The 20,860-nt window shown below is 42.9% G+C and overlaps 1 protein-coding gene across 2 annotated transcripts; it reads right to left on the bottom strand.

Annotated features, from left to right (window-relative positions):
* Positions 1 to 109: 109 nt before the first annotated feature.
* On the bottom strand, positions 110 to 20,244 carry LOC128262749 (collagen alpha-1(IV) chain). Of its 2 annotated transcripts, XM_052997233.1 has the most exons (10): positions 20,096 to 20,244; positions 19,772 to 19,957; positions 8,919 to 9,101; positions 8,803 to 8,847; positions 5,295 to 7,905; positions 2,544 to 4,461; positions 2,370 to 2,484; positions 1,313 to 1,536; positions 821 to 1,248; positions 110 to 772 (listed from the first exon to the last, which is right to left on the bottom strand). In XM_052997233.1, exons 2-10 carry the CDS (start codon positions 19,862 to 19,864, stop codon positions 501 to 503), a joined length of 5,889 nt encoding a protein of 1,962 aa, XP_052853193.1. In that variant the 5' UTR covers positions 19,865 to 19,957; positions 20,096 to 20,244; the 3' UTR covers positions 110 to 500. The 2 variants fall into 2 exon arrangements, with proteins under 2 accessions (XP_052853193.1, XP_052853192.1); XM_052997232.1 differs by having other exon boundaries at positions 110 to 1,248.
* Positions 20,245 to 20,860: the final 616 nt, after the last annotated feature.

Here is a 20,860-nt window from a genome sequence, read left to right as displayed (position 1 = left end):
ATAAAATGGAATATAAACTTTAAACTTTGCCAGTTTATTGATAATGCTTATACCTATTATCTATATTATCAACTGTTCCGAATCGTACAGAAACAAAAATTCGTCTGCATTGGTTTTACGAGTTGTACATTTTATTTATCAAAAAACTGGGTTTTGTTTTTGGTTTTGTTACGTTTACAATAATCCCAACAGAGGCAGGAGATTTAACTTTCGTTGCAGTGAAGGCAGTGGTTCTCTCTTCCCATCCCCATTTTCATTTTTGGCATTCGGCATGTGTGTTATATTATTAATATTAGGTGTCCACGTAATTAGATTACATATCCACGGAAAATGGCACTATTCAGTGGTTCGGAGTTTGCTTGTTTTGGCTGGGGTATTGTGGAATTGTGGAATTGCGGGTATTGGGGGTTGGATCGTTATCGTGATCTTGATCGTGATCGTGATAGGATAGCAATAGACTTAAGACAAAAATTTAACTGCTACTTAGTAAGAACTGCAATCTAGGGGGCAATGGTGTCCTCACGGGGTCGTCGGTTGTACTGGCGGGTGTTGCCCCCATAGCGACCGTACTCATCGTAGGTTTCAAAGTTGCTCGGCCCTTGTGGCTGATACCTTCCCTGCTGACGTCCAGTGGAGGTGTACCTCGATCCGGCGGGATTGCGGGGATCGCTGCTCCAGCTGGAACCGGTTGACCAGGCAGAGTTGGAGCCAGGAGTGCCGCCTCTTGCATTGGAGCCTGTTGACCAGCCAGCGTTGTATCCGGGACCACCTACTCCTGGATTGGAGCCCGTTGACCAGGAAGAGCCGTAGCCAGGACTACCTGCTGCATTGGTGCCCGTTGACCAGGAGGAGCTAGAGCCGGGACTGCCTCCAGCGCTGGATCTCGATGGCCAGGAAGAGCCGGAGCCGGAGACGGGATTGTATCCTGCTCGGGAGCCCGAATTCCAGCCGCCTGCATTGGTTCGAAGATTGGCCCCTGCATTGGATCCCGTTGACCAGGCAGTGTTAGCTCCAGCATTGGATGGCGAGCCACTGCCTGATGGCCAGCCAGCCCTATAGTCATATCTGGTGTCCGTAGGTGAGCCACTGGAGCCACCCGAAGATGATGAGCCTGGCGAGCCCGAAGATGATCCCCGGTTGGCGGTGGAGCCACCCGAAGGATTCCTCGAGGCTGATTCGGTGGTCCAAGATGGGGATGCCCTCGGGATCGAGGCACGGGCAACAGCGACTCGTCGACAAACCGTACACCTGGAAAACGATTCCCCATTATACTCAACTACATGGATTCGACCTTTGACCTGGCTTAACGCACCTGCTGATCTTGCTGGTCGGATCGGCCTTGAGCGTCTGCTGGCGGGGCTGAACGAACTGATCCTGCTCCTCGATCACGGACAGCCAGAAGGAGGCCAGCGCATCGTAGTAGTTGCATCGTCCATGGCCATGGCACTCGATCACCGGCTGGGCGCGGAAGTCCTCCAGACAGGAGCCCGGCGAGACGAGGTTCTGTCCAACGCCTCCAACATTGTCCAAGGTGGTCTGAAAGTCGATTTTTGATGGGTCAAGTTAAAATCATGTCTGCGGTATCATGGAAATCTCTTCCAGGGGATATTAAAATATACGTGGGTGTCTTAAAAAAGTCGTTCAATTAAAAACTGAAAGTACCATCCAATTGTGAAAAGAAAATTTAAAATTTAACAATATAACAAATGTTGTTTTACAAATTTGAGCAAAAATGAACACCAAAATTGAAATTTAAAATAATTATTATGATTCTGAAAACAACAATTTATCCAATCATAATAACTAATAGAATAAATATTACTTTGCAAGATTTAAGATTAAAAAATATTAGATTTTAAATGGGTCATATTGGCTATTGGTGTATGTTTTTATGGTTTAAATTTAAAAAAAAAACATTTTCTGATATTAAAACCAATTCTGAAAATACTTAAATTAAAACGAACAAAATTTTAATAAAATATATTAATATTTAGAACAAGTAAAATTATAAAAGTCAAACCGATAAGTGCGCATTAATTACTCTTAAAAGTCTGAGTTTTATTTGGATTTTAAACCGATCTGAACACTCTTTAAAAATTTCTAGGAAATTCCTGATTACAAAAACTGGGACATAAGATCCTAAGCAACCTTAGTAAAAAAAATTTTCTTTAGATTTAATTCCGAAACAAAATAATACTTTTTAAATTCAATGAAGTCTTTAAAGTTTCGGGTTAGATATCAGAATTCCTTATTACAAATCCTGAAACTGTAGATTAAAATATATATATATATATATACATCAACTTTTTATTTTTTTACCTAATAAAAAAAAAAAAAAAATAATAAACTTGAGATTTTGAAGAACTTACCATGAAGTAACTGAATCCGGTCCACATCTCCTCCCAGCCGCCGGGGCAGTCCGGAATGGACATGGACTGCGAGTGCAGGGCGATGACCCTCGTCGTGGTTTCGCACACCGCGCAACTGCAGATAGAAGGGGTACATCACAAAGGGGTTTTGGTTAAGGGATTCTTGGTCCTTACCGCGAGATGTATCGCATGAGGTCCCTGCCCTTGATGGGCGTCATGGTCATGGGCATGGGCTCGGCGGTGGACAGCCAGAGACTGTCGTCGTTGTTCTGGGCAAAGTGGCAGACGTTCGTTACGTCGCACAGCATGTAGGGCATCGTGGTGAACCGGCGCATGCAGGAGCCGGACTGGCCCAGATCCTGGCCCACCGCCCTGCTGGCGGCCACGTTGCCGGACAGGGAGTAGCCCTCCCACAGCAGATTGGTGTTGGCCGGACAGCGGGGCACCTCCACGGATTGCGAGTGGCGGACGAAGATGAATCCGCGGCTCTTGGCCGCCGGTGGTGGTGGAGCCGGATCGCCCACAGGTCCAGGGCGACCACGGAGGCCAGGCGCTCCTGGCAGGCCGATCTCACCAATGTCGCCAGTTGGTCCCTGCACGCCATCGGCTCCGGTGTAGCCCACTTCACCCTGGTCACCGCGATATCCGACCGCACCCTGTTGTCCCCGATATCCCTCGAGCCCTGGCATTCCGGCATCGCCCTCTTGGCCCTTGAAACCATCCAGACCCGGCTCACCACGGTCGCCCGAACGGACCATGGAGTAGGAGTACGTGACTCCGGGCTCTCCCTTGGGCCCCACCAGGCCGTCCATGCCATCGATACCGTTCCAGCCGGCCTCGCCAGTGGATCCGCGTGGTCCCTTGACACCCATCCTGCCGTTCGGTCCCGGCTGTCCTGGATAGCCCTGCTCACCCTTGGCGCCATCCGCACCGGGCAGACCCTGATAGCCGATGTCGCCGACGTCACCCTGTCTGCCCACGATGGCGTAGCCAGCCTCACCGCGCTCACCCTGGCGACCCATGTCACCCCGCTCGCCCTTGGCTCCGACCTGACCATGCCGTCCATTGTATCCCGGGGCACCGGGATAGCCATCATCTCCGGGGGGTCCGGGCGGTCCCTCGATCTCGGGTCCAGCGTGTCCGACAGCTCCGTTTCGACCGTTCTCTCCCGGCGCTCCGGGGGCTCCCTTCTGGCCCTCGCGTCCCGGACGACCGCCGCGTCCATCCAAGCCAGCATCGCCTTCGATACCCTTCGCCGCCGGCAGCTCCAGACCGGGCGGACCTCGCAGTCCGCGATCGCCCTGCATGCCCTTCACTCCGGCCAGGCCATCGAGTCCGAGTTTTCCAGTGAAGCCAATCTCGCCCTGCTCACCCTTGGCGCCCGGCAGTCCAACGAAGCCAATCTGACCGAGTTCACCCTTGGCACCGCGCTCACCCTGGAATCCACGATCGCCGGGGAAGCCGCGATACTCGTAGCGATCCAGTAGGTTCTCCACGCGTCCGGGATAACCCGCTTCACCTTCGTCACCCTGCTGACCCTGAGCTCCGGGTGCACCGACCGGTCCGCGTGGTCCCTGCTCACCAATTTGACCGGGCTGGCCATCGTAGCCATCATCGCCTCTATCGCCCTGCAATCCTTTCGCTCCAAATGGTCCTGGTGGTCCGACAACGCCCTTGAGGCCGTAGGCTCCATTGCGTCCATTGAGGCCGCCCAATCCCTGAGCTCCCGGCATGCCTTTTGCACCCCGTTCACCGGCCAGACCGCGATCACCACGCTGGCCCTTCAGTCCATGGCGGCCGTTCATGCCGTTGAGTCCGGGATTGCCCGCCTCTCCCTTGCGGCCCACTGCTCCCTCGAAGGCCAACGGCGAGTCGCCCTGCGGTCCGGGCTGTCCCTTCGCTCCGGGGGCTCCACGGTAGCCGGGCAATCCTGTCAAGCCCGCCTCTCCGTCGTCACCCTTGATGCCGCTGTAGGCGGCGAAGCCCTTGGCACCCTGGCGACCCGCGGCTCCTCGATCTCCCGGCTGGCCCTTGCTGCCGGGAATGCCGTTGGCTCCGGGATAGCCGTATAGTCCATCGTCACCAGTGATACCTGAAATTGAAACAGTTGAGCCACTTAACAGGTAGAATCCATTTGTTGATGATGCTTACAACTTAGTGGTCTATTTTTTAACTGCCCAGGTATTCAATTTTGAACATGTAGGAATCTATAGCTTGGTCACCTTTGGTCTATCTGTACCCTATTTTATTATGATTTTAAAATAAACTTTTAATTGAGAGCATAAGGGGAAAAATCACGATTTTGTCGAAAGGGATTTGGTTCAATTAAATTATATAAATCTGCGTTAAAAAAATACTTTTCTAAGTGAAATTATATTTTAGAGCTTAAAGTGCATAATATCTAAGGAACTCTTAGTCTTATTGAATTGAATTCTTATCAAATTTCAAAAATTGTTTCATTTCCCTTTATTTTAAAGCACCCAATAATCACACTAATAAAACAAATTAAAAAGTTAAAATTAATATCTGGCTTTAGAATCAAACATTTTATATTACATATTAAAAAAATGTAAGATCATAATATTAAATACAATGCATCTTAAATTGCTTGCATTAATAAACAAAATTTGAACTAATGTGAAAAATATTGTATTTAGTAAGGGTCGAATTTTTTTTAAATGCATCATAAATAAGTTTAATATGACTTAAATTTAAATTTGAAGATAAGTCAAAGTCGCTTCCAAAAATAATCAAATAAAATTTTAAAAAATTTAATATTTTCATAATTAAAATAACTTAAATAAAGCGAAAAGTATTGACATTTAGTATGAAATATTTAAACTTATTACGTTTGTATTGTTTACCAGTGTTTACCATTTAATTGAATTCTAAGTAAAGAGATTCTAAGTCATCCAGAGAACTCACCTTTGGGTCCCATCTCGCCGATGGGTCCACGGGGTCCCAGGTCGCCCTGTCGTCCGTTGCGGCCGATGTCGCCGCGATCGCCGATGTCGCCGGTCATGCCGGGTAGTCCGCTGTAGCCGGGATTGCCGGGGATGCCCTGCAGGCCGGCATTGCCGAGGAGGCCACGCCGTCCGGGATAGCCGATGCTGCCCTTGGCGCCGTTCTGTCCATCCTGTCCCATCGGTCCGTTCTCACCCTTCTGGCCCTTGAGGCCGTGCGGAGCCAAGTGCCCGTTGCGGCCGGGCTCACCCTGCGGTCCATGTGGGCCGACCACAATGTCACCGCGCTGTCCCTTGTTGCCGGGCAGCCCGGTCAAGCCGTACGCGCCATCGGGTCCCTGCTCGCCCTTCACACCCTTGTCTCCGGGTCGGCCAGCGGGTCCGTAGGGGCCAGGGCTGCCGGCATCACCCGGATAGCCCTTGATGCCCGGACGTCCTTGGGTGCCGATCTCACCCGCCAGCACCGCTTGACCTGGCACACCGCGTTGACCCTTGTAGCCGGGATTGCCGTTCACACCGGGTTCGCCATTGAAGCCGGGCACACCGTCCTCGCCCTGGGGACCGTGGTCGCCAACCTCGCCGTACATACCCTTGGAGCCCTTGGGTCCGGTGATGGCGATGCCGGGCAATCCCAGGTCACCACGATCGCCGGCCAACCCGGGAGCTCCTTGCTCGCCCTTGGGTCCCTGGGGGCCGGGCAGACCACGGAATCCCTTCTCACCGGGCTCACCGGGATTGTCTCTGATCTCGCCGGGATGCATCTCACCCTTGGCGCCCTTGAAGCCCACGTCTCCGTCGTCGCCGCGCTCTCCCTTCCGTCCGCTGTAGCCGGGCTCACCCACCAGGTAAATCCTGGGCGTGGAGGCGTTCTTGCCGGGAGCACCATTGAATCCATCATGTCCTGGTCGACCATCGTAGCCCGGTAGTCCCGGTTCGCCGTAGTCGCCGCGTTCGCCCTTCTCGCCGGGAGCGCCTCGTTGACCCGGAGCACCATCGAATCCGGGGGCACCCTCCAATCCCTGTTCGCCGCGAGGTCCGGCGTCGCCCTCATCGCCTTGCTCAGCCTTCACACGGTTGCCCACTGTTCTCACTATGCCCGGAGCGCCGGGTGCTCCCATCTTGCCCTGATCACCGGGAATGCCGTCTTGTCCGGGCATGCCCCGGAAACCGGTTCTGCCGGGATTGCCCTGCACGCCCTTCGCGCCCCGTGGTCCCGGGAAGCCGATGGCTCCGCGCAGGCCATTGTTGCCATCGCGGCCGGTGTCACCCTGCTGGCCACGAGCTCCCCGTGGTCCCGCATGGCAGACGGGGCAGTCGTCGCCCCGGATTCCCTTGTCGCCGGGCAGGCCGCGCAGTCCAGGGCGACCATCGTCGCCGGGACGTCCGCGATAGCCGGGCGGTCCCTGGGAGCCCTGCGGACCCACGATCTTGTAGCCCTCGCCGGGCAAGCCCTTGTCTCCGGGCAGGCCCACTCCTCCGCGATCGCCGCGATAGCCATCCATGCCGGGCTCGCCATTGAGACCGGCCTCGCCTTTTTGGCCGAGCAGATCGTAGCCAGGTTCTCCATGCACTCCGTAGCGGCCGGGCAGTCCAGGCTCACCATCGGGTCCTTGGGGTCCCGGGGGACCCATCAATCCATAGTCGCCAGCCTCACCACGTTCACTCCGTCCGGGTTGTCCACGAGTGCCGGTCAAGCCCACCTCGCCCGACTGCCCAGCCAGACCGGTTGGTCCACGACGTCCTGGCTTACCGGGCTCACCAGGCATTCCGGCAGCGCCACGCGGTCCAATGTCTCCCTGCGGTCCAATGGGTCCCGGCAGCGATCGACTCAATGTGGGATCGTAGATTCCAGGCGGACCCGCGTTTCCTTGCACGCCGGGCATGCCGGGGAAGCCGTCCTCGCCCCGGTCGCCGGGCAGACCATCCTTTCCGGGCAGGCCATCCCAGCCGGGGGCACCTTTCACGCCCTTGTCTCCGAATGGACCCGGTCCTCCGTCCTTTCCGGTCTTGCCACGATCTCCGGGTCCTCCGGTTTCACCTCTGCTGCCGGGGACGCCAACGCGACCCGTCTCACCCTGTTCGCCCTGGGGTCCAACTGGGCCCTGGTCTCCCTGCGGTCCCACAAATCCCTTGTAGCCCTTCAAGGCGTCGTCCGACTGAGCCGGGCTGGTGATGCCATCGCCGGGGTCACCCTTGGGTCCGGGTTGGCCCATCAGTCGGTAGGGCAGCTCCGCCACTTCGCCAGTGTCGCCGGTGGGTCCCTTGAGGCCGGGGTCTCCCCGCTCGCCGGGCAGGCCGGGGTATCCGGTGTCACCCTTGGTGCCGCGATCCCCGTCGAATCCGACCGGGCCACGGTAGCCGGCCGGGCCACTCTCTCCGCGCGAACCCTTGGTGCCCTTGGAGTTGATGCCGCCCTCGCCGGCATCGCCGGGTGGACCCTGCTGACCCGGCTTGCCCGTCGGTCCACGCGGTCCGTTCAACCCAGGAGGTCCTGGTTGACCCTGCACGCCCGGCTTTCCATCGCAGCCATCGATTCCACGGGGCCCAGGGGTTCCCGGCTCACCGTCAATGCCCTACGTGGACAGGATAAGCAAGTCATACATTTAATATTTGTCCGCATTTCAATTTTTAATTAAACCGATTTGCTAGATTTTATTATTAACAGCCTCAATAAATATAGTGTGCTCATCGCTGAGAAAAATAGCTAACTAAATTACATATGATATAAAAAAAATGGTTCAAAATAAAAAACTAATTCAATTAAAATATTTAATCGGTTTTTACTTATTTAACTCCAAAATTGTATTTGCAAAATTTGATTTATTAAATTCCTTTTAAACATAAAGATCTTTAGAGAAAATAGCTAATTAACTTACTAATAGTTAATTAATAAAATAAACATTAAATTGATTTGCAAATATTGTATTTATTTTACTTTTCTCTTTAACGAAAATATTTACTCGGCTTTTACTTATTTAACTCCAAAATTTATTTATGTATTTGCAAAAATTTAATTATTAAATTCCTTTAGAGAAAATATCTAACTAACTAACTAATAATAATTAATAATTTAGTACTTTATGGTCTATATTGAGTAGAAAACATTAATATTGTATTATTTTACTTCTCCCTTAGAAAAATAGAAATCTATTTTGAGTAGAATACACTAAAACCGATAAGCAAATATTTAATTTTACTTTTTAATATAGTTTAGTATTTTTAAATTCCCTTTAAATAAAGGGTACTTTTCTCCAACAAAAACAAATAGATATCTATTTACAGATTATACAGGAATATGGTCCTAAATGGTCGATCTTGAGTAAAAAACATTAAAATCGATATTGACATATATTATATATATTACATATATTTTTTTTCTTATAAAAATTTCAACAACTTTACTTTCAATCAAAAGTAATATGTTCAAATAATTATTTATTTAGGTACATATAAAAATATAAACTACTTACCCTAATTCCAGGGTATCCCGTTTCTCCTTGAGGTCCAATATCGCCCTGGAAAATCAATTGTTGGTCATTAAGGACAAATCAGGATGTATACAATGTATACAATTATAATCTCTTACGCGATGTCCTTTCTCGCCTTGTTCGCCGTACTCGCCGGCATCTCCTTTCTCGCCCAGGGGTCCGGCCCATCCGAGGGGTCCTAGTTCACCGGCAGGTCCTTCGAAGCCCGGCACTCCCATGGGTCCTACGTCACCAACACGTCCTTTGATGCCCTTGCAGTCGCATAGCGTAGTGTTGCATATCTGGAACACAGATTGTGGGTTCTCCACTCAGTCAGTCGGGGAAGAAATCGAATTTTAATGCCACGGGGCACCAAGGAATATACAAGTGCAAGCAAATAGAACTAGAACTAGTCTTGATTGCCCCTGATTGAAACTCCCATGTGGGTAATCGAAGATGTCACAACCAATTCGTTTTACATTCGTTGTGCAATGCTGTTCCATTTACTAACCATTGAAAAGCCATTGATATTTTCAAAAAACTTAATTTGTATTTTGATTAAAATAAATTTAAATCTGAAAACCCTACAGTTATATTTATGTTGCTTAACGATGCATTGTTTATTTGCTAAAATATTACTTAACATGAAGAGTTTGATAAATTTCAAGCTGTTATGCTAGTCACTACATTTATAAATTTATATTTTATTGCAAATAGTAGTCACTACAGGAAGTAGATAATTAAAACATTATCATTAAATAAGTATTTAGTAGTTAAAACCTTAAAATTATAATTTCTTTAGTAAGTGATTTATTAGTTCAATTTATTTGTATTGGATTTTAAGAATTTTAATTTAATTATGTTTATGTTTAGGGGAGAAAAGGTTAGTATTTAATTGAAAACTTAATTTTTTAATTTAATTTTTTATTACAAACTAATAAATTGGGAAATTAAATCTACTTGTTTTATGTGGCCTGGCTGTTCATAGATTGCCTAATTGTTCGATTGCAAAGTTGGCCTTCGACTTGTAGGTTTTATGCTCTGCGATTTCGAGCAATTCCTTTCCATAACAAAAGAAATGAACAAGACGAGCAAAATCTCGGCCTGCCTTAGCCAGAAAATCAACAATAAGTGCACTCATTCTGCAGCGAGTGCGGGTGCAACATTTCGCAGCCGTAGTTGTAGTTCGCAGCTTTAATTGCACTGTTTCCGCTTGCAATGAGATAATCTTCTAATGAGTACGTTTACTTTGGCCCAGTCAATTGAGCGAGTGCATAGAACACGCTCACTGAAGTTGAAATCGGTGGGGCAGCAGTGAATATTGTACAAATACTGGAAAACTTTGCAGTGCATTTTTAACCCATTTAATGTGCACTTATTTATAAACAACAAGAGTGCAATTCGGTAAAAAGGCATTATCTGGAATTTCTCAAATTATGAAATCGCTTTGAAATCCACTTTTGAGGTAGGTTGAAGTTGAAGAAGCACACCTATGTACATGCATGCGTGTATTTATTGGCACATTTCTTGCGGCTTCCTCATTGATGTCAGCATAAACATCCTTAGTTTTTGTCCGTATTTATAGAATTGACATAATTTCATGCTGGTTAAAAGTCCGAATTTATAGCCCCGCCTTCGTTAAATGGAATTTCAGTGCTCGTTCAAGTTTTCCGCCTGACAGTTCCTCCAAAAACACAATTTAAAAATAAAAATAAAAAACAAAAAATACTGCACACATGTTGCACGCATGTGTCGAGATTCTTTTTCTATTTTTTTTTTTATTTTTTTTTGCATATGAAATTTGTGTTTAATTGTTTGTTGCCTGGAAAAATTAGTGTCAAATGTTTGGCAAATTCTGTCTTAGCTATGTCTTTCCTCGAATATATAACTCAAACGACATAGCCAGAGTTCAAAGCCCCAGAACATCCACCTCAGATGAGTTCCCAGAAGTAAACCTGCTCGCAGGAGATCAAACCATCTGTTAACGTAATATTCCCGAAACGAGAACGTGAATTGTTTACCTTTCCGAAAGGCAAAAAACTCAACCAAAAAAAAAAATCTGAAAACTAGGAAACCAAATAAAATAAGACTACAGACTATAGGCTACAACTTTTCAATGCGGTGAACCAAAAGATGCTGTGGATCGGATCGGTTGTTTAATTTCTACTTCTCCACCCGGCGGGTCGGCGAACAAATGAAAAATCCGAGAAAATGCAGATACGAAAATAAAATTCCAAAAATCGGGGGTGCAGGTGCACAGCAAGGCAATTGCACTCGATTTCTGGAAACGAGAGGCCAACTGTGAGAAACACATCCAATGGTCTGCTGAATCGCTGGCCAACAAAATCTTATAAATGGGAAATTTCGATCAGTTCTTGGTTTCATTCAAGTCTTTTGTTTCACATTCACACATTCCTTCAATCGACTTCGACTGCAAAAGAAACCCAAAATCCAATCCAATCCAAAAAGCAGACACCATTGGATTTCATTCAATCAATTGCCAAATCTGAAACTTAAGAAATTCTCCTCGGATAACATTAAGTATATAGTAATATATGTGTATCAACTGTGAAAATTGTTGCGGTAACACGTTCAAAAGTGACAGCACTGCAATTTCCTTGAACTTGACACTGGGCCAGGCCATATCTGTATCTGTGCCGACTGCACATATATGTATGTATGTATGTACAATGTACATGCTACATAGTACCCCATATATGGGCCACTTTTATTTGATTTTTTTGGATGGCACCGCGGCCAGACAACGCACCACTAAAGTGGCGTTCTGTGGAGGGGAGCACCACTTGAACTGGGGAAAGGGTGATCTTTTATTTGGATGGCGATGCCTGTGGCACTGTGTTTCTTTCACATACACGTACAACTACAAAAAACACTCGATTCCGCCGATGTCAGCAAAGGAGGTTGGGAATATTCACCGAGTTAATAATAAAATTCCTGAATGGGCACGCGTGTCTGCGGAAAACTGTTCAGCAGGTGTCGGGTATTGGGTATCCCCTTTATGCCTTTAAGGCACGAAAATTGGAGAGGATAACACCTTTTCTACTGAGCCTTAAACATTTCTTAAGCTTTGTTAGTTATGTTTTCTAAAAAAAACAATTGTTAACCCATAAAAAGAATAGTAAATATATTTAAAATACTTAACTTCAGTATGAAATAAATGTGTAAAAAGGGTTTTTCGAAATTCTTCACATATCTCTACAGAGATAAAAGTATTATTTTGCATCCCAATAAATTTAAAACTACATATACATTTTTATAGTTTAATCCAGAATCATTTCTCTAAGACTATTCTATATTCTTTATAGTTTTGTCCATATCCCTTTTCTTTTGAGTTGGGATTTCAAAATTCATTATATTTTCTAGGACTAAAAAATGATTTTGTTTTAAAATAAATTAAAAACTACTAAATTAATACAAAAAATCTTTTCTTTTTTGAATTTGGTTTTCGAAATTGTTTATATTTCTGTAGGTCTATAGAGATAATTAATTAAAACTACATAAGTAAGAACTGTTTTATAGTAAATACACCCCCTATAGTTTAATTCCGAACTTGAATCATCCATAATGTTGCGCCACTGTAAGTGCAATCGCTTGCTAAGCGAAAGTCGGACCAAATCGGCGGACTATATATACATATGTATATATATAGGTATATGTATATACGGATGTGTGTCAGTGGCGAGGCGCACTTAAGCGCATTTACACATGTTAAACTTAAACCAATTGTCCCAGTTGCCGATATTCCGTCCCACTCGCTCCTGCATCCGAATGCGAATGATGCATGTGGTTTAAGGTCAAGTCGAGGCCTCCACACGGATTCAAATCGCAGCCCAGAGATGGTGTACTATATGATATGATATGATATGATATGATATATCTGGCGCGACAATTGGGCACACCCACCCACGCTAATCGTTTGCCGGGCGGAAAGATAATAAAGCGGAGCATTCTTCTCTTAAGTGTTATGCATCTGAAACATCCAAGTTTATTGGCCCGACACTTTCTGGAAATCGGAAAATCTGGGCCCACTGGTCTCCTGAGTATCTAATGACAATCCTCGGGTGCTAACTTTTCGTCTTTCCGCTGAACTGTAAGCGATACTCTACCTAATTACTTGAGGGACTGCAATTATTCAGAGAATGCAAAGCGCAGCGAAATGTCTTGGAAAGAGATAGAAACACTCAGGGGGAAAGAGATGGCTAGAGAGAGAGAGAGAGAGAGAGAGAGAGGGGGAGAGAGAGGGGGAGAGATAACCGTCTGTTAATCTGGGTCTCAAAGTTGGTGGCCTGGTCCGCCCGGATGTGGCATACAAAAAAAAAAAATAATAATAATAATAATAATAATATTAATCAAAATGTCGCATATAAATCACTGCTGATAAGCCCGGAATGATTTTCAAGACGAGAGCGCAACATTAATTAATTCATTTAAATTTGGCATTACATTTTATTTCGCTCATGTATAGTATTTTTATTTTAATGACACTTTCATGTTCTTTCATCTTGAATTCCATTGATGATGGACAAAGGGGTTATCTGTTGCAGACACCAACCAATCAATGTGATGTGTTCTTTGTTGCCAAGGGACAATAAGCCAGCGAACATACACTTAAAACAAAAGAATCTTCTAAGTCAGCAAGGTATGAATGATTTTAGGCCATTATAGCAAAACTAGGTTTTATGTTTGTATATTTTTTGTATATTTTTTATTATGGGTTTCAATTAAATCAAAGGAATAAATCAGTGAAGCTTATTAAATAAAATTAGTTCTGAACTTAAACTTACAAGTTTCCAGTTTTAAACTATGCTACAGATTCAACTGTCGGAGATCCTTTTGTGCGTCATAATTGACACAATTTTTTAAGTCGGACAACACGCGCCATCAATCAACTGCGTTTTCATGGAGTGGGAATTTGCACTAGCAGCAATAACAACAACAACAACAACAAATCTGTTGTAAAATATGCATCATAAACATTTGAAATACTACATGCAACAATGAAAGACATGGATTAAAAAGTTGTATAAGACCCTAAAATGCTAAGTAAATTTAAAGAAAGGACAGAAAAAATCCAAAATAAAAATAAAAATATTAATTTTCCTATTTTAACACTTAGTTAGGACTAACAATGTTTTGGTGTTTTCACAGCATTTAGGGTTTTTATTTAAAAGTAATTTTTTGGAACAGCTGACATCGTTAAAATAACGATCCGCAGTAACATTGCTTTCAGGATTTCCAGTTATAGCCTCTAAAAAAATTGATTTCAAACAGTTTTTAGTGGCCCACATGCCATTTAAGTATTTCATTGAGCAAGCGACCCAGTTGCGATCACAGAAATACCGGATTCACGTGTCGGTCGACCCGAAAACTGCCCATTTGGGGCACAGCTACAGGGTAGCAATACACAAAACGTATATGGGCCAACATATGAGCAGCGTGTGATTGACATGAAAAAGCCAGCCCCCACACCCACACCCACTCAAATTCACATTCACATTCACACTCGGGTAGAGCATAATGGATGCACATCTGGACGGACGCACTTGCAGCATGACATCATTTTGCTCCGGCTTGACATCATAACATTAAGAAAAAGATGCAGAAAAATCTGCACTGCCACATGGAGAACATGGAGAACACCCACGCACTAGTAAGTGTGCAAAAAAAAAAAAAAATAGACGGAAAATAACGCTGTTGGGCCTATTTAAGAGCTCGCTTACGGCATCATCGCACATAATTGTTTGGACACAAGTCTGACAGATGATAACTAATTGCCCTGCACTCAAATTAACATTGAAATTGATGGACAGCAGGCTGTCACAACTGAATATTATTCGCAACGATTGCCAATAAAGTGGCGATAAGGAAGCGCCAAATGATTGAATTCCACCTATCCGGGAATTCAATTCACATTCATTTCAGATAACTAAATACTAATAGAAAAAGTAATCAATGCAATAAAGTAATCAATCTAAAAAAAATGTTGTTGTGATCATGCATTAAAGGATTTTTCTTTTTATTTTTTAACTCTAACATTTATGAAACAATTTAAAAAGGTTGTGCCGATCATAACCTTTAATTTCATAGCCTTTTTCTCATCAAATTGGCTGTGTTTACTTCTCTTCAAGTTTATTTTGCCACATGTGTTATATGTCATAAGTTAAAGAATCTCAAGGGCTAATAATTCGCATTATTTTCGAAAACAAAAACAAACTCATGAGGAGCTTTGACTGATAAGGCCTGAAGTCAGGGCAATCTATAACGCACGTTTCAAACACAAAGTTTACAGCTATCAGGATCGATTAATAACAGAACGAACATTTTGTAAAAAATGGTAAATCCCCTGTATGTCGTTGGTAAGTTATTATATATATACATTAAACATATGATTTTGTGTTTAAAATTTGAAAATGTGTTAATATTATATATATTACTCTCTATGTAATCTTTTCATTTTGATAACAATTTTATATGGATTTAATATTTTTTCTATAAAGCAACACTCAATACAAATATCAGTCAGTCATAGATCGTTTGAAAATCGTTAACCCATTGGTTAACCATTTCAATGGTCCGCAAATAAATCATACAATCAAAACTCTTGAAAGTTAACCAAGCAAATTAAGGCAATTTTATTTTTAGCCATGACGCTAGATGTTTGCTGTCTGAAATGAAATCTCAGCAGCGGGCACATACATCGGGTATAGTATATACCATTTAGTGTCTAAATATATGTATAGAATTTCAGCTGCTCTGATGATGAATATCAATTTCATAAGTCAGTCCAGTGCGAACTGATAAGGCGGCAAAAAGGAGAACAACGAGCTGTAGTTATGAGACAGATGACTGATAACCCAATTTTTCCCAGCTTCTTCAACACTGGCTCATAAATAATCGTTTCAATTTACGAAATTCATTATACAGGCTGCTACTAAGTGGCCTCTCCCCATATCACTCATACGACATGCTGTCCATATCGCACACATGCACTCACACACACACACACACACACACACAAACAGACTTCGCATAATTTCCGCATTCAGTTGCAGATAAATAAATAATTGAGTCAAATTGAAATGCAACTCGCCAAACAATTCTACTCAAGCACGCAAATAAACTTCCACAAGGAGTCCAGTCCAACAATGAGATGATGATCATTGTTGTTCGAGTTGTTGTTGCTGCTGTAGTTGTTGTTCTTGGGCGGTCTCCAGTTGGATCCCCAACATTTGGCTCCCCTCATTTGGCTCCGCTCTGTCTGGCCGGCGGTGGTCAGTGATTTATGCCAGCATCGGGTCAGTTTGGACCAGGATCGGGCATAAACAGAAACCCAATAAGAAATTTAAACTCATCTCGAGCGAAGGGAGAAAGTGGAATGCCGGGAGGCTACAGCAAGTACACAATAGCAAATAGCTGAGTTTAAATATTAAAAAGATCAATAAAATAAACCTAATATTTCTACGTAAGTCCCTTAGAAATAGCCAATTTCAGAAATTTTTAAAATTGAATAGTTTTTGAATTTATAATCCCTTATAATTACTATCTGTAATTTCTTTTATATAGAAACTTACTATATTATTATTCATGTGTACTTCTGGAATTTTAAACATTTTTGTGATTTGCGAATTAATGAACTTATTTTATTATATTTTAAAAAATCTTGTAATATTAAGTTTTGAAAATATTTTGAAATTTACTAAACTTGTAATTTGTTTTTCACAGTGCACAAGTAAAGTTTCTAAGACTTCAGACGGCCGAATCAGCCGCCTCAGAAGCAACAACAAACAACAAACAACCAACAACTTTCAATTCCAATTTGAAATGGTGCAGAACGTCAAAAGATTGCCGGCTCCCCTCGTAACCCCCCCTGGAATCCCATCATTCCAGCGATTCTTTAAAAGAACCCTTCACCGATCACTTGGGCTGCTAATTGTCGGAATCGAACGGCATTTCCATATACATATATAAGTATATATAGCCGGGCAAGTGCAGTGGAATAGAGAAAGGGAGTGAGAGAGGAAGAGGGGGCGGATCGACTGATAAAGACCATTTATCAAAATTCATTCATGGAATGGAAAGCCTCAGCTGCATTCGATGAGTTCATATCTCTCTTCCTCTCTCTTTAAATAAATCTGCTCTTAAATGATCGGCGACTCTCTTTCGCGGAACGGAAAAGGAAATCATTTGTACGGTTAATGTAGCGGCAAACTGGTTGGAACTGTTTGACAGGCACTGCTTGAAGACGGTTAACTGCGAAAATACTTTTCTTAATTACTTTAGTTGAATACCCTTTAAAATTATTTCAAAATAAATACCTCACTATTAAGAACTAGGCACCAAGATAGAGTGATAATATTACTCGACAAACTTTAAAATCACTTGTAAAACTTTTCAGCTAAACATTAATCTTATAACTATAAAAGTTGCAAACTATATTTATTAGTCGTAAGCTTTTTTCTAACACATTAAACAGCATTTAAACTTAATTACTACAAGAGGAAGTATGAATAAGAAATTACTAATCATGTTTCTGTGTAATATAGACTTTTATGATTTCATTCAATTATTGCAAAAAGGAAAACTTAGTTGATATTGCATTTCAATGATTTCCTTATATAGTATGTTTTGATTATAACTGCAATGTATTTTTTGACTCATTCGCGATAAGCAAGTAAAGCTAATTTGTTCAAATAATGTAATTTTCCCCATTAGCTCCGACAAACTAAAACAAAATAATCAAATTATGACCATTTCATAATTATAAAATGTGTTAGTTTTTATTGGTATATGTTTTTAGGAAACCCCGTTTTCAGTGAGGGTAACACGAACAACGGTAGCAAAAAGAAGTCAAGTATTTTATCGTTTTGCGGTTAAACTTCCAGCTGCAACCCACAAGACCTGGGAGCTCTCACTCGGAATCGGGGAGTTAGGGTCCCAAGCCCATGGCATTGACCACGTAACCGAGTGCGAAAAGAGCTGCGGGTCGAATTACCAAAGTCGTCAGACGAGCTGCACATTTATGATGCCAAACACGTGAGGCGATGAGGACAGATCCACAGCCAATCCACAGCGAATCGAGTGCAAAATCCGACACAGAAATTGTGGAAATCGCGGCTACATAGGTAGCTACATAGCGATCCCGGGTAAAGGCAACTTGGACGTGGGCAAAAGTCAGGCCAAGCCGAGATAGCCTCTGGGCCTGCTGCTGGCGACACTTGTTACTGTTCTATTTATTTTCTAGATTTTCTAAATTCGAGCCTAGGAATCCATGTCGCAATCAGCAGAACATGCTATCAATGGCGTCAATGCCGCCAACATAGCAATAGGTCTAATTAAATGTGTAGATCAGCGGACAGCAGCAGCAGCAGCAGCCCAGACGCAGCCTGATAAGCGGCGAATGCCATCAAAAACTAGGTGCCGCCGACATGTGCTCCATTTTTCAACTGCCCTTACGAAATCATTTCGAGCCAAAAAACCCAGACAAAGCAGTTCCTCAGAAGGCTATTTAAATATAGTTAAATCAGCAGTCGCAGAGCACTAAGTTGGTAAATTCGGCGTTAAAAAAAAGGTTGCATAGTTTTTCGGGCAATACGAAAAAATCATTCGTTATGGCAGTAAGCTTGTTTTATTGGTGAATTATATAGATATTTAATAAAAATATGTAAACATAAATAGATAGTTGTAAACTTGTTTATTGTTGAGTTATGTACATCTTTAATAAGAAAACATAAAAATAGATTTTATCAATAATGTTCTGTAGTCTGGAGGCATTCTTGTGCACAATTCAAACAATTCAAATGATATTGTTGCCAACCAGAAAGGCTAACCATTAAATCATTAAGTGTTCTTGAAAATTTAATTTCAATAAATATTTTCGTTTTAATGGTATTTCTACAAAAAATCTTCATTACTTTGTTAATTAAACAATGATTAAAACCGAAATTTAACCGAATAATCTCATAGACATTAACTACAAGCTAATTTTAAAGTGTTTTGTATTTTAACTATAACTATTAATATTCGCACTTAAATGTTCTATCTACAAAAAATCTTAATGACAATGTCTCGTTTTAAAAATAGAACATGACCGTTCTTAAAATTGTGGCCAAATTACTACTAATCTCAGAAGCATTATATAAAGTTTTGATTGCCAACCGGAAACGCTCAATACGAATCCTAATGGGTGTGCAGAGAATCCAAATCCTCCAAATAGTAAGATTGTGGGGTTATCAAAATTACCTTATCGCCAACCTTTTCAAGTTGCCAAAATAAGTTAGTGACATAATCCGTCCCGCTGGACTTAAGTGAACCCAGAGAATCAGGGACGGACTTGAAGGGATTATCTTTCGAATGCAAAGAGTTGCAACTACGCCATGTTTCCATGCCGGAAGTGTGCATGAATCAAAGAGTGCAGTGCTGCAGAATAACAATAACAATAGCTGCGATGATTAAGAGTCGAGCTGGGAAGCTGACCTATTTTTAGTTGTTTATGGTTGATACCAAACGCAGGCAAAATCAATGTAAGCAGTTTGAAAAGCATTGGTTTTGCTTCTTATTTTCTTTATAGAATTATTATAGTGTATTGTTTATAAATAACTCAAGAAAACCGATCAAAAAATGTTTTAAGCTAATTATTAAATAATTGTACAGTTTGAGAAGCACTTTGAACAACACACTCAAAAATTGAAATAGGGCATTTGCAAACTGTATGTAGTTTGAGAAGCACTTTATATAAACCATACATATGATTTTTAAAAACATGATTTAATATACAAAGTGTTTTTAATGTAACTATAATAATCACACTTCATCAATTTTTAAACACAAGTTCGTTAGCATTCATAATCTTCAAGTGACTTTTTTCTTTAAGTAGCACTTAATCAATATTATTTATATTTGAACTGGCTTAAAGAATTTTCAAACACCAGTTGTATTTTAACTCTTTACTCACCTTTCCATCTGCTAAGGTCACGGAAACAAGGCTGCCCAGCAAATACACGGCGCCCAGAAGACCCGAGAGATGCCGTAGATCTCTGGGTAACATCTTCGATGGGTCCTTTGATCCTATCCGCAAATTATTGATCTCTCACTCTAGCGATCTATCTCTATTTCTCGTTCTCTCAAAACACACACGAAACTGCAAACGAGATAAACATTATGTTAGAAATTTGGGAATTTTCGATTTTTAAATTATATATACAATTATATGTCAACAAAAAATCGACATCAACGATATTAAAAACAATTGATTTTCGGAATTGTGTGGGAAACTAACAGAAAACGCTTATTTGCTGCTGCTGCGATCGTCGGGCACAGCACTCTCCCCACATGTGGAGATCGTCAAGCGTTCGAAGTATTACTAAACACGAGCCCCAACCAAAGACATTCAAATTCTTCGCCCGTTCGCTCGGCAGGCACGATCGTCTTCACTCGGCTCTCGATCGTGCGGCAGATCGGCTTTCGGCTCTCGGCCCACCAATACCGATGTAAAATGGATCTGCGATGGTATATGTAAGTGCGGTGGATGGAACCGTAGACGTAGTCTCGCAGTCGCAGGCACAGGCCAGGGACAGTCCAGGCCCGGATAGATATAGTTGTGGGTTTGAGGGTATGGTTGTATGGTCGTAGATGTGGCTGCGGCTGTTCCTATAACTATGGCTCTGAATTTAGCACTTCGACGCCTTGAAACGAGGAAATGAGGAGCACAGCCCGCTAACCGAATCAAAGCGGCCTGATTTCAAGCACACAAATTCTATTTCCCATTTTGGTTCTGTATATTCGCAGAAGAGTATATGGTTTTTTTTTTTAATTTTCCAAGCAAAGGGTTATAAAAGAATTTGGAAACAACTTAAGTTCTCTTGAATTGATACATTTAACATAAATAAAAAATTGTTTCTTCTTAAAAAAAAAAGTGCATGTCTTTTAATGGTTTTGTTAAAATTATATTTTTGAGAGCGTTGCCAGTACTATTTTGATTTTTAAAATTGGATTTCAATAAATACAAATTGGTGTGAAAACTGGGTGTCAGAATGATTTATTT

Source organism: Drosophila gunungcola, unplaced genomic scaffold (genome assembly GCF_025200985.1).
Source record: "Drosophila gunungcola strain Sukarami unplaced genomic scaffold, Dgunungcola_SK_2 000001F, whole genome shotgun sequence".
Lineage (NCBI taxonomy): Eukaryota > Metazoa > Arthropoda > Insecta > Diptera > Drosophilidae > Drosophila > Drosophila gunungcola.
This window is presented reverse-complemented; position numbering and strand designations above follow the sequence as displayed.